Genomic DNA, 12,838 nt, shown 5'->3' on the forward strand with positions numbered 1-12,838 from the left:
GTGAGAACTGGGCAAAACCAAGTACAAAAGAAATTGAAACCAAATAATTTGATTTTTTAAATGGCCAATGAAGCTTTAGAACAACATTTTCAAAGAATATTCATCATATATTAAAATGCTGGGCACTTTCTGTTGAAATGTTGCTTCTTAAGATAGTGAACTGCCTATGAAATGATTGTCATAAGAAACTTACAATCAATATATCCATCTTTAGCTGCATCTTAAAAGCAGGAGCATCAATGTGAACAGTGAAATTTAAGACAAACTTCGTATCTATTTTCTTTATAGTGTACAATAATATTGGAAAACTTTTCTGAACATCATTACTTGCAGTTTTTAAGTTCCAAATGAAAATCAGAATCTCTACAAATAAAGAACATTCTGAAAAGTCATATTGAAAACTTCCTAGATTTGCTGTACAGAATAATTTTAATCCATGTTTTAAAGGGAAAAGTATCATTGAGTCATGGACCACTGCCTTTTGGCTTTATCCAATATTGATGACATGCGACCTGCTGAGTGCTTCCAACTTTTCCGTTTTACTTCCACATTTCCAACAGCTACAGCTTTTATTTTATTTTTCGCTCAGTTGGTTTTACTTAACATTTCTGAGAATAACATGAAATTTTATCTTATTTTTAATATATGAGAGTATTTAAGGAGTTGATTCAAAGTAAATTGCTTACTTGGACAGTTTAAGCTTATGTCATAACTTAATCACAGAAAAATTAATTGATATCTGTGATAGCAACAGAAACAACAATATTGAGGTCATTATATCTGTTTAGATTTAATTCCCAGTTCTCCTACATATTGTTGAGTCAACAGAACTAGCATTAAGATAGCTCAAGTGCAAATATATTTTCCCTTTTGAAAATCACCTTACTTGAGGACATTTACGTTCCATATGCCAAAAGAAAACTTGTAGGTCAACAATAATGTTATCATCGTATGGGATGGATAGCCGGAGAGGTCAGCCATATATGGTAAAAAAAAATCATGGAAACAAAGGGACATGAGACATGAGACCTTTTCAGTCCTTGAACCCATTTTGACATTCAAAGACCTGTGATACAGTGCCAAACATTTGCCTTTGGCCATCATCCCATATTAACAAGTAATGATCAATCTTAGATTTTGAAGTGGAATAGTTCCAAAAATGTACTATTCATTGCATGTACAAGCATTTCTTGCATTCGTTCCTGAAAGGCTTAATTCATACTTTTATATAATGCAATTTTTCCTGCACTAGATCTCTTCTAAATTAATTATGTTTCATCTTCTTGTTTTTCAATTTGTTTGCTACACATGGAGAAATATTTATTATTTCATTTATTTCGGAACTATTATTGAACCTAACTTTCCTTCTCTCCTTGTTCACCTCTTCTGCCAAGTTCTCTTAATTTTCCTATTATTCGTAATGTTAGGACTGTGGTCCCAATTCAACTCTACAGTTCCTTATTATCCCAATGTCTGACAAAATGGAACACCACTCTAATTCAGCAGTTACAATAACACTCATTGGTCACTTTATTAGATACACTTCTTCATTAATGCAAAAATCTAATCAGCCAATCAAGTGGCAGCAACTCAAAGCATAAAATTATGCAGTCATGGTCAAGAGGTTCAGTTGTTGTTCAAACCAAACATCAGAATGGGGAAGAAACATGATCTAAGTCACTTTGTCCATAGATTTTTCGCTGATGCCAGATGGAGTGGTTTGAGTATCTCAGAAACTGTTGATTTCCTGGGATTTTCACACACAACAGTCTCTAGAGTTTACAGAGAATTGTGCAAAGAACAAAAACCATCCAGTGAACGGCAGTGTGGGTGAAAATGTCTTGTTAATGGGAGATGTCAGAGGAAAATGGCTGATTCAAGCTGACAGGAAGGTAACAGTAACTCAAATAACCATGTGTTACAACAGAGGTGTGCAGAAGACTATCTCTGAACACCCAACTTATTGAACCTTGAAATGGATGGACGACAGCAGTAAAGTACTATCAACATACACTCAGTGGCCATTTTATTAGGTACTAATGAAGAGGCCACTGAGTATAGTTTCTCAATAAATACTCCAGACATTTGTATCTCTTTGATTGCTAATTATTTCACCCAATTATCCAGTGATTCCTAACAAGAAACAGGACTGGTTAAGGTTGCATTGGAGTCCGTTCACCTGTGTCCAATATGCATCACTAGATCTCTATGAATGCTAAGGCTGTTGAACATTAATTGGGCTATGTAATGTAATGTTTAATGTTTAACATCATTTCCAGTGCACAAGTGCAAAGAATTAAATAATTGATATTCCAGATCTGATGCAGCACAGGAAAAAGACACAATAATAAAAAACACAATACATATAAATACATAAGATAGCTATGTACACAGATTGATTGTTTGTATGTCCATAACATGACACTAAGCACAGGAGTGTCGGTACATAAGGAGACTGACAGAAAATGATGTAATAGTGGCTGGGGGTGTGGAGGGGTGGGTTGGTGGGTGGAGGAATCGATCAGCCTTACTGCTTGGGGAAAGTCACTGTTTTTAAGTCTGGTGGTCCTGGCTTGGATGGTCCCATAGCCTTCTCCCTGATAGGAATGGGACAAATTGTCCATGAGCCAGGTGAGCAGGATCCTTTATGTTACTGGCCCTTTTCTATATATATGTCCTTGATAGCGGGTAGGCTGGTGCTGGTGATTTGCTGGACAATTTTGACTACCCATTATAGGCCCTTCCTGTCATCACAGTGAGAATTCCATGCCACGCGGTAGTGCTGCATGTTAGAATGCTTTCTACTGCACATAGGTACAAGGACTTGAGTATAGATGTGAATAGTCCAGCTCTTTTCATAGTTCAACTCTCTTCAGCATTTATAGGTTTATGAATTTTAGTTACCTGAATACACACAAGAATACTGGCACAATATGACAAAACAATGAATGAGAATAAAAATCACAACTTCCAACAAGTACATACCTTTTTGTCTGTATATGATAGAAGATTGATTAGAAATTTGTAATGAAACTTGAGGGCCAGGAGTTGTGGATATTTTCAACAGAATATTTTTGCTAGGTCGTATCAATGATTCACTCAAGTAGCTAATTATACTCCATAATAATGTAGTACAGTATGTTATTACATTTCATGTAAATCCCAGTGCCCTGGTGAGTACCCATTCCTAATTTCTTCTTTTTCTGTAGAGAGTAGCAGAATTAATGCTATATGATCTCTGTAATTTCAACATACTGGACTTTCAGCACCTGTAAATTTTCACTCTTTAGATATTTGCATCTCATTGACTGTTCAAATATTATAATCTGGAATTACTTCATTTTCATAAATCCATACTAGGACAATCTTTGTATTTGTCAACAGGGGCCTAAACATGGTTGCAGGATTTGCATTCATTCCTATGTGGTGTAGAGCCTTGAAAATGAGGAATTAACAATTTATATGATATATCATATAAATGCCACCCCTCTCTGGATAAAACTTAATTAAAAAGATAGTTAATTTAAAAGCAAATAAATTTCAGTACCAGATCTGCCAATAAATACTGAAGTGATAACATACATGTTAACTCCAGGCATTCAGCCTTTTGGTTACTGATGTAGCTGTCATGTTAACATCGTAGCAACAACGCCTGACTCGGCAGTTTCTTTAATCCCAACACATTTTATAGGTTAGTCCTGACGAAGGGTCTCGGCCTGAAACGTCGACTGCGCCTCTTCCTATAGATGCTGCTTGGCCTGCTGCGTTCACCAGCAACTTTGATGTATGTTGCTTGAATTTCCAGCATCTGCAGAATTCCTGTTGTTTACATTTTATAGCTGCTTTGCTTAGAAGGAATTTTGATGATATATATTCTTGTTCTCAAAAGGCATCATCTCTTTGTTATTAAACATTATGTGTCACCTACCAACCATTTTCCTTGATTGGTCTCCACATTCTCTCATGAGTTATTTATTTCTCAGTTTTTGGTATCATCTGCAAACATTCCAATGAGGGCACCAAATTATACCTGATGTTATATTTACTTATACAACATATTGAAGGTTTGTAGCCATGACTCTTTGATATTTATTTCACAATTAAAAACACGAAAAACAGAACGAGTAGGTGATTCAGCTCTTTGTTCCTACTCCACCGTTCACAGTAAGTTAATGCCTAATCTTTAACTTGAGTGCCACTTTTCTCCACTAACACCATATCCCTCAATTCCTTTAATATCCAAGTAATTTCTCCACTTCTGTGTTGAACGTACTCAGTAACTGAACCTCCACAACCTTCTTGGGTAGAGAATTCTAAAGGCCATCCACATCAGAAACTTTCTTATTTCTGTGCTTAAATGGTTGACACCTTATTTTCAGGCAATCAGCCACCAAGAGACATCTTCCCTCCATCAACTCTATCAAGTCCTGTAAGGATTTTCTGAGGTTTCCTAGAATTCTCCTCTCATTCTTCATAACTAATAAGTGTGCAGAGTGCTGATTCATAATAATGTTCATGGTTCTTTAGTTGAATAGTTACAAGAACATGGAGGCACAAGACTGTACGTAAAGGAATCTAGAGCAAATAAAAGAACCTCAGTAGGTTAAGCAGCGACTGTGGATTGCAAGAGACTGTCAACATTTCTGGTTCAGACCTTGTACTGATACTGCTCGACTTGCTGAGTACCCCCTGAAGTTTGGTTTTTCACTCAGACGTAAAGTTGCAAGAAAAAGTTTGTGAACCCTTTGCAATTACCTGTTTTTCTGTATTAATTGCTTATAATCCTCATCGGAATCAAGATAATAGACAAACAGAATCTACCTATACTAATAACACACTAATAATTGTACTTTTCATGTCTTTATTGAACACATTGTTTAATCATTCACAGTACAGGCTGGAAAAAGTATGTGAACCCTTGTATTTAAGAACTGGTAGAACCTCCTTTAGCAGCAATAACCTCCACCAAATGTTTCCTGTAGTTGCTGATCAGACTTGCACAACAGTGAGGACGACTTTTAGGCCATTCCTCCATACAAAACTGTTTCCGTTCCATCAATATTTCTGGGATACTTTACATCAATAACCCTTTTCAGGTCATGCCACAGCATCACAATTTGATTAAGGTCTGGACTCTGACTTGGCCATTCCAAAACAACATTTTTCTTCTTTTTAAACCATTCTGTTGATGATTTACTCCTGTGTTTCAGGTCATTGTCTTATTGCATCAACTTCTATTAAGCTTCAGGTGATGGACCACAACCCTGATATTCTCCTGTAAAATGTCTTGATGCAACTTTGAATTCATTGTTCCCTTAATGATTGTAAGCCATTGAGGCCATGAGGCAGCAAAGCAGCCCCAAACCATGATGCTCTTTCACCATGCTTCACAGTGGGATAAGGTTTTGGTGTTGATGTGCAGTGCCCTTTTCCCTCCAAACACAGCAGTGCGCATTTCTGCCGAAAAGGTCAACTTTTGTCTCTTCTGTCCACAGAACATTGCCCCAGAAGTGTTGTGGAACATCCAGGTGGTCTTTTGTAAACTTGAGCCGTGCAGCAATTTTTTTTTTGAGACCAGTAGTTTCCTCCATGAACACCATTCGTGTTCAGTGTTTTTTCTTAAAGTGGACACATTAAACAGAGACTTTAGCAAGTGCTAGAAGATTTCTGCAGGTCTTTTGCTGTAATCCTTGGGTTCTTTTTCACTTCCTTCAGCATTGCATGTTATGTTCTTGGTGTGATGTTGCAAGAGTCCACTCCTAGGGAGAGTAGCAACAGTATTAATTACTGTGGACTGATGAACACTAAGGCCTTTAGAAATGCTTTTGCAGCCTTTTCCAGCTTTATGCATCACTACAATTCTTTTTCTAAGGTCTTCTGAAAGTTGTTTTGATCGAAGCATGGGGTGCACATTAACAGATCTTTCTTGAGAAGAGCAGGCTCCATCAGTAATCTAACTTTGTGTGCCTTTTTTATAGGGTAGGGCACCTCTACAGTCCACACCTCCAATCTCATCTCATTGACTGCAACACATGACTTCAAACAGCTTTTGTAGAAGGCATTATCCCAGAGGTACACCTACTTTTTTGAACCTGACTGTGATTGCTTAAATTGTTTGTGTGTTATTAGTTTAGGCAGATTGTGTTTGCTTATTAACGTGATGTAGTTGAAGATCAGACCAAATTTTATGAGTATCCAATGCAGAAAACAGGTTCACAACTTTCTTTGCATCTGTACCTGCCCAACTACACTTTAAAAATCTGCTAGTTTGAAAAGCTGGGCACTCCTTGCTATGTTAGGAACATGAGTTGCTGTACATCCTCTTAATCCTTCCTTTGTCACTCCATGCTTGGATCCTTGATGTCCAAATTGAAGCACATGCCCTTACCTCTATGCAAGCATGCCATGATACTCAGCACTGAGACGTGAGGCACACAGCTCTACCCTGGCTGGCACAGTGAGTGAGGATTTGATGGGACATTGCTGTTTCCATCCCCATCCCCCCCCCCCACCCCAATCTCTCATTAACAACCTAGGTTTCCACTATATCTGCAGGGAGGGTGGGACTTCACAGTGGATCTCTGGCACACAGGTTCCCAGTCTAGCAGCATGTGGCTACCAGCCAGGATTTTAATGAATGATAGTACAGACTCAAAGGGCCTAATGACCTACTCCCGCTCCATTTATTATGTGCTCAGCAGTGGGGAGGGTAGGAATTCAGAACAGGTACCTGCCACTGATGACTTCTTTTAGCATTGGTTTGATTGGTGTTCTCATTTCATACCAGTGTATAGGTCCCATCTGCTTAACCTCTCCTCATATGACAAACCCAACATTGCAGCAATCAATCTGCAGAATTGTCACTGCATCTCCACAACTACAATTATATCCTGCACCTACCTGAAGGCCATACCAGCACGCTTTGCTAATGCTATTTCACCAGTGCCCTTCATAAATGGAGGAAGAAGCTTCTATTTCTGGACAGAAATTCATTTGCAATTAAGACCAATAATCTGTTTGATTTCCTAAGAACTTGCTGTACCTACTTGATCTTTCAGTGGTTAGCGTACAAGGTTACCCACGTCCCCCTGAATACCAACACATTTTATAACTCCCATGTAAAAATGTGCTATTTTCATGTTTTTTTCCATATTATGTTACATCTGTCATGCTATTGTCTATTTTCTTAACCTGTCTATATCCCTGAAGCCTTCTGCATCCTTCTCACAGCCTACAATCACATCCTATTTCACATCTTCAAATTTGGATTTTTTTTTTTGACTTCAGTCATGTTAATTTATGCTGCATTCAATCTGTCACATCTTCTAACCTAAATTAAAACATTCTTAATTAAGGGAAATACACAAAATGCTGGAGGAACTCAGCAAGACAGGCAGGAGTTATGGTGGGGAATAAACAGTTGATGTTTCAGGCTGAGAATTTCCATCACGACTGGAAAGGAAGGAGACAAAGGCCGCAATAAAAATGTGGCAGGAGTGGAAGGAGTACAAGCCAGCAGGTAATAAGTGAGGGGTAAAGTGTGTAGGTGAGGGAGAGAGGGATTGAAGAAGCTGGGAGGTGATAGGCGGAAAGATAAAGAGCTGAAGGAGGTGGTGATGGGCAGGCGAACTGAAGAGGTGAGAGGGTAACCAAAATGGGGAAATGGAAAAAGAGGAAGTATGGTGAGGAGGAAAAATTACTGGAAGTGGATGAAATGGATGCTCATGCTACCAGGTTGGAGGCTACTCAGATGAAATATAAGGTGTTGCTCCTGCAAGCTGAGTTTGACCTCATCATGACAGTAAAGGAGGCTATGGCCAGACATGTCAGAACGTGAATGGGAAGTTGAATTGAAATGGATAGCCACAGGGAGATCTTGCCTTTTGTGTTGAACAGAGTGAAGATGTTCGACTAAGTAGTCCCTCATTCTTCATTGGATCTTACCAATGTAGAGGAGGCCACACCTGAAACAAGATGACTCTGATTGACTCGCAGATGAAGTGTCCCCTCACTTGGAAGGACCGTCTGGGGCCCTGAATTGTGATAGAAATTTCTTTATTGAAACTCTTTTCTCAGTGTATAGCTTGTAGAAGGAAACAAAAGCAATCAATCTTCCTCAGTGCTTTATGTCTTTTGAGAATAGAATGCATTATGGGGAGGAATGGATAACCAATAAAGACTACATGATCCATGAGGCATACAATGCAGGAAACCAAAAACATTGGCAAAAGTTTAGATTAATCTCAGGATATGTTTCAATTATAAAATTCTTGACTAGTCTTTCATCCACACCACTTTATTCCTGACCTTTTCTGATGGTAGTAATATAAACTCACAACTATTTAATTCTGTAACCACCTAAAAGGACAGGCTCATTATAAAAGATGGCTACAAATGGAAAATTATATCCCACTTACATTTTACTGAAGTTGTAAACCAAATAAGAAAGTCGTGCTGTATGAAAATCATACTTTCCAAATTATTGCATTAAATCTCAATGGCCAAGAATAACTCTATGCCTACTGTGACATCATAAATTAGGCTTTAAGTAGAAATCCAGACATGGAATTGTGCACATTTACGAGCATTGTCTCAAGTATGTATTGAATTAAAACAAATACAGAATTTCAAATCATAGCACTTGTTCCAAAAACTGGTTCAATTACAGATTTTGTAGTTGAATGGGTACAGAGAAACCAATTCTAACTAATATATTTACTTCACTTTTGAATAGTGCATTGATGAATAAACATAGGCCAGAATAGTGTGAAGGTTGTAAGTCAGTGTTCGTCACAGATTGCTTTCCTCCTATATATCTTTGTAAACATCTACATTTCTTGTGAGGTTGGCAGCATACAGGCATTTTACAATGATGATGTTGATTTTGGGCTTTTAAAAGAGGCAGATAGTTGTGGCATGTAGCTGGACAAAACAAAAAGTGGATCTTGCAGCTTTCAGACTTATGCTGAGCTTTTATCAACTATCTCGGAAGCCGGAGTCCCATGGATGAATTCATTCCTTTGCTTCCAGGAAGAGAGTTTCCTGAGGATAGAGTTTCACCTCCAGCAATGTTTCAGTTGGGTCAAACAGAGATACCTGTTGAAAAATAGAATAAGGATTACTTTCATACAAGATCATTTAACTGGCTTACTATTTCATTAGCACAAAGTTTATCTTTAAACAAGGTATGGGAACCTGACTGAATAATTTTGTTTTATTCATATGACTGACAGGACCTCAGTTTTTCCACACAAAATTAACCAAATCCCTCAAAATAGACACCTTTATTTTGTATAATTTGTCATCACAGGAATTATGTATTTGCAGATAGTTTCCTTCGCTATTATACACATAAATTTACTCTTCTCTGCACCATGTCAACTATAATTAGTCATTTTTTCATTTCTTCTGTTAGAAAGTTATTCAGTCTTCCTCTAGTTATCTGTACATGGGCAATGTTCACTGGCACATAGCAACATGTCAGAATACAGACCTTGCAAATCAACATCTCAATGCTGAAGACAAATTTGCTGTTCTTCTACTTCACTGCAGGAGAAGGAACAATATCGTAGTATACATGGGGACAGCATTGAAAACTCAACAAATTACTCCTCCAAAGATTGTGGTATATTCCTTGCATCTCATTCAATTCCATAGTCTTCTCAGAGGAAAGACACCGTATATCAATATTCAACCACCAAGTAACTAAATTTATGGCTCTGACAGACATCCAGTATGCAAAATCTCCAACAATATACTATACAGGATTATATATTAAGCTAAAAAGCAATAAGATTTATTACATTTAATTTTAAGGATAGTAAAAACCTTCAGAATTAATTATGAGCACTGAAACATTATACTACACAAGCACACACAACTGAAGCTACTTAAATACTGTTTGTTTCATATTGTTTAACAGCCATTTCTGGCATCTCCAAGCCTGAATGTTTGAAACCACAGTGATCAAAACAGTTCAGAATTGTCTTACTGATCATTTCTCACCAACTATCAGTGACAGAAATCACTGCTTTTTGAGCACAAACACAGGCAACTGACACATGATCGAATAGCCATGTAAGTGCTCAAGACTGACAGTAGAAACTGTTCCGCATCAGTCACCTGCGCCAGTTAAGTGGCAGATTGTCCCAAATAAACAAAGGGAATTCCAATTACTTTCTTGATGTGTTTTTGTTCTTTAAGGGTTGTCCCAAATAAATGGAAGTACCAATTAACCAGTGGCCCAATTAACCGGAATCCACTGTATACAAGAATACACTTTCACACAGGGAATTCTAAGGACTGCCAGGTCACTTGGTGCTATTTCACCCACTTCGGCCCATCTTGATTCCATCAGAAAATCTGCATATACATAGAAGATCCTCCCGGAAATCATTGCAGAAAATGAGAAAAAAATCAGAATTGTACAAGAGAGAGCTGACAAAGCACATGAAGGAAAAGAAGTTTTGTTGGATGAAAATTCCTCATGTAACAGCAAAAATAAATTACATTATGAATGCACACTCAGAGCTAAATAGGTTTTACCAAAGTTGTAAAAAATGCCAGTAAAGTAACAAATGAAAGTAACATTTAAACATTGCTTCATAACAACCTGAGCATAACGCCCTAACAGAAACCATTGTACAAGTGCATTCACCTGATGAAAAGGTCATTCTGGTTTGTTATAAGAAAAATTCCTGTAGTTTAGCACTCAAACAGGTGGGATGATAAAACAATTCATATTTATTTCACAGAATTAATTATCACTATTTTCTGGCATGGCATTATTCAGTTATTGGAATGTTGTTGTCCTATGTTCAAACATTATACCTTTAAAGTCTGTATCTCTTCCAAACTAATGAAAATAGTCACATGTCAAATTCATATTTTAATCATTTAATGTAAGTAAAGATTAATGTGTTCACAAAAATAGTAGTTTTTAAAATTTAAAATTTTGTAACAAAAGTGAAGTTTTCACTGGAAATAAAAACAAAGTAAGATGTACCAACGGCTCAAATCAAAAATTATATACAGTTCACTCTAAGCAGTCTCCAAGTGATGACCAGGTTCTGTTCTTGACAACTGTTTATAAGTCAGAAATGAACAAAAACACCATGTGGGGAGAGGAACACAGGTGCTGGAAGGGCTGCCCTCCCTGAGTCAATGAATGAGTTTGCTAAGGCCTACCAGCTCTCCTCGACTCTGCCCCAGATTGCAGTTCTGGGGGGTGGGGTAGAAAATGAATGCAAATGTGCTCCAGTCCCATCTAGCTGAAAATTACTACACCCACGCACCAGCTGCCAAATCCTTCTCCATGCACCCCACTGGTCTCCTAGGCATTGATGCTACAGCCAAAGTGGAACAGGGTGCAGTAGTATTGAGTAAACCTCAGTTGCTATAAACTGAGGCTCCCCTAACCACTTGATTGGCCTTCTGTCAGCATGTATTATCAAAGGTGATTTAAATACAGCTTTGTTACAGACATTAATTTTACAAAATCAATTAGAAAGCGAATCACTTCACTCCATTTTACCGAGTGTGCCAGCAGTAGCTGGTATAAAACTGAGGGATCAGTTATGACCGTTGCTTTTCTGAGGTGAGGAGATGGACAGTGCCCTGGACTAGAAAACACCCCAAAACACAATAGGAGCAGGATATCTCCAAGATGAGGACTGATGCAGTAAGTTTATTAAACATATCAGCCATTTCTTTGCATCAATCTTCAGAGATATCATGTTTACCACAGGATCTTCTATTTATATACTCACAGAAACTTCCACTATTTCTTTTTATACAATATGGAAATTTTCTTGACAATTGATTTTCATGTTGCTTATAACCTTCTTAGACTTCTGCTGCTAGACCCCAAGAACTCTGTACTCCTCTGGTCTACACTATTCTTCAACACTTTGTGTACCTTAGTTTTTAATTTAAAATTATTGTTTATCTCTTTTGCTAACCACAGATTGTGCCTCTTTCTCACCGACTATCTTTTTGATTGGGATAAACTCTTAAAGAGCACATACACCAGCTGTTTGGATGTGTGCCACTATTATTCTACTTATCTGTCTCTCAACTTGTTTACCTGTTCATCTTAAACAACCCCACTCCCCTGATACCAATATAACTCCCCGTATTTAAATTGAAACACTGATTATGAACCTATGGGTCATTCCCAAACTGCATGTGGAATTCTAGCACACTGTGGTTACTACCTCCTAGGGGACCTTTAACCACAAGCTCCCTTAATAATCTTTCTCGTTGCTTAAGGTGAAATCTAAAATAACCTGTTTGTGTGTGAGCTCCATAATATACTGGTCTAAAAAGCAATCCCTGAAGCATTCCACAAATAATTCTCCTGCATTACAAGGCAAGTTTTTTTAAACCAGAGTGTGGTAGGTGCCTAGAATAAGCCACAAGGGGAAGGTAGAGAAGCAGATACAAAAGCAGTGTTTTAAGGTAGGCGCAGGAACGGACAAGGAATGAGGGAGATAGAACACATGCAGGCAGATGGGTTTAGTTTGGACTGACATCATGGTTATGGTGCTATGGACAGTTTGTATATGCTTCCTGCAATCCGGTCCTTGACCACACAGGGAGCAGAAACCTTGTATTTGTTAGACAGAGTAAGGCTAAGGCTCATCTGGAACTATCCTCTGGATCCTTTGTCCTGCCTCTTCTGCAGTTACACCACTTTGTCCTTGACCATTCACCATTTTAAACAAAGAACACAGAAATCTGCAGCACATTACAGGCCCTTCAGCCCCCAACTTTGTGTCAAGCTGTCTAGAAGCTGCCTAGAATTACCCTACTTTTAGCTCTTTATTTTTCTGAGCTC

At 38.0% G+C, this 12,838-nt stretch overlaps 1 protein-coding gene across 2 annotated transcripts in view; it reads right to left on the reverse strand.

The window, feature by feature from the left end:
* Nucleotides 1-1,584: 1,584 nt before the first annotated feature.
* The window catches only part of faf1 (Fas (TNFRSF6) associated factor 1), a 415,765-nt gene continuing 404,511 nt past the window's right edge, over nucleotides 1,585-12,838 (reverse strand). Inside the window, exon 20 of one of the 2 annotated variants that reach the window (XM_063064333.1) lies at nucleotides 1,585-9,096. In XM_063064333.1, coding sequence (XP_062920403.1) covers nucleotides 9,013-9,096 — 84 coding nt within the window. In that variant the 3' untranslated portion in view covers nucleotides 1,585-9,012. The remainder of the gene's footprint in view (nucleotides 9,097-12,838) is intronic. The other variant, XM_063064334.1, reaches the window with a different exon arrangement.

Source organism: Mobula hypostoma, chromosome 12 (assembly GCF_963921235.1).
Source record: "Mobula hypostoma chromosome 12, sMobHyp1.1, whole genome shotgun sequence".
Lineage (NCBI taxonomy): Eukaryota > Metazoa > Chordata > Chondrichthyes > Myliobatiformes > Myliobatidae > Mobula > Mobula hypostoma.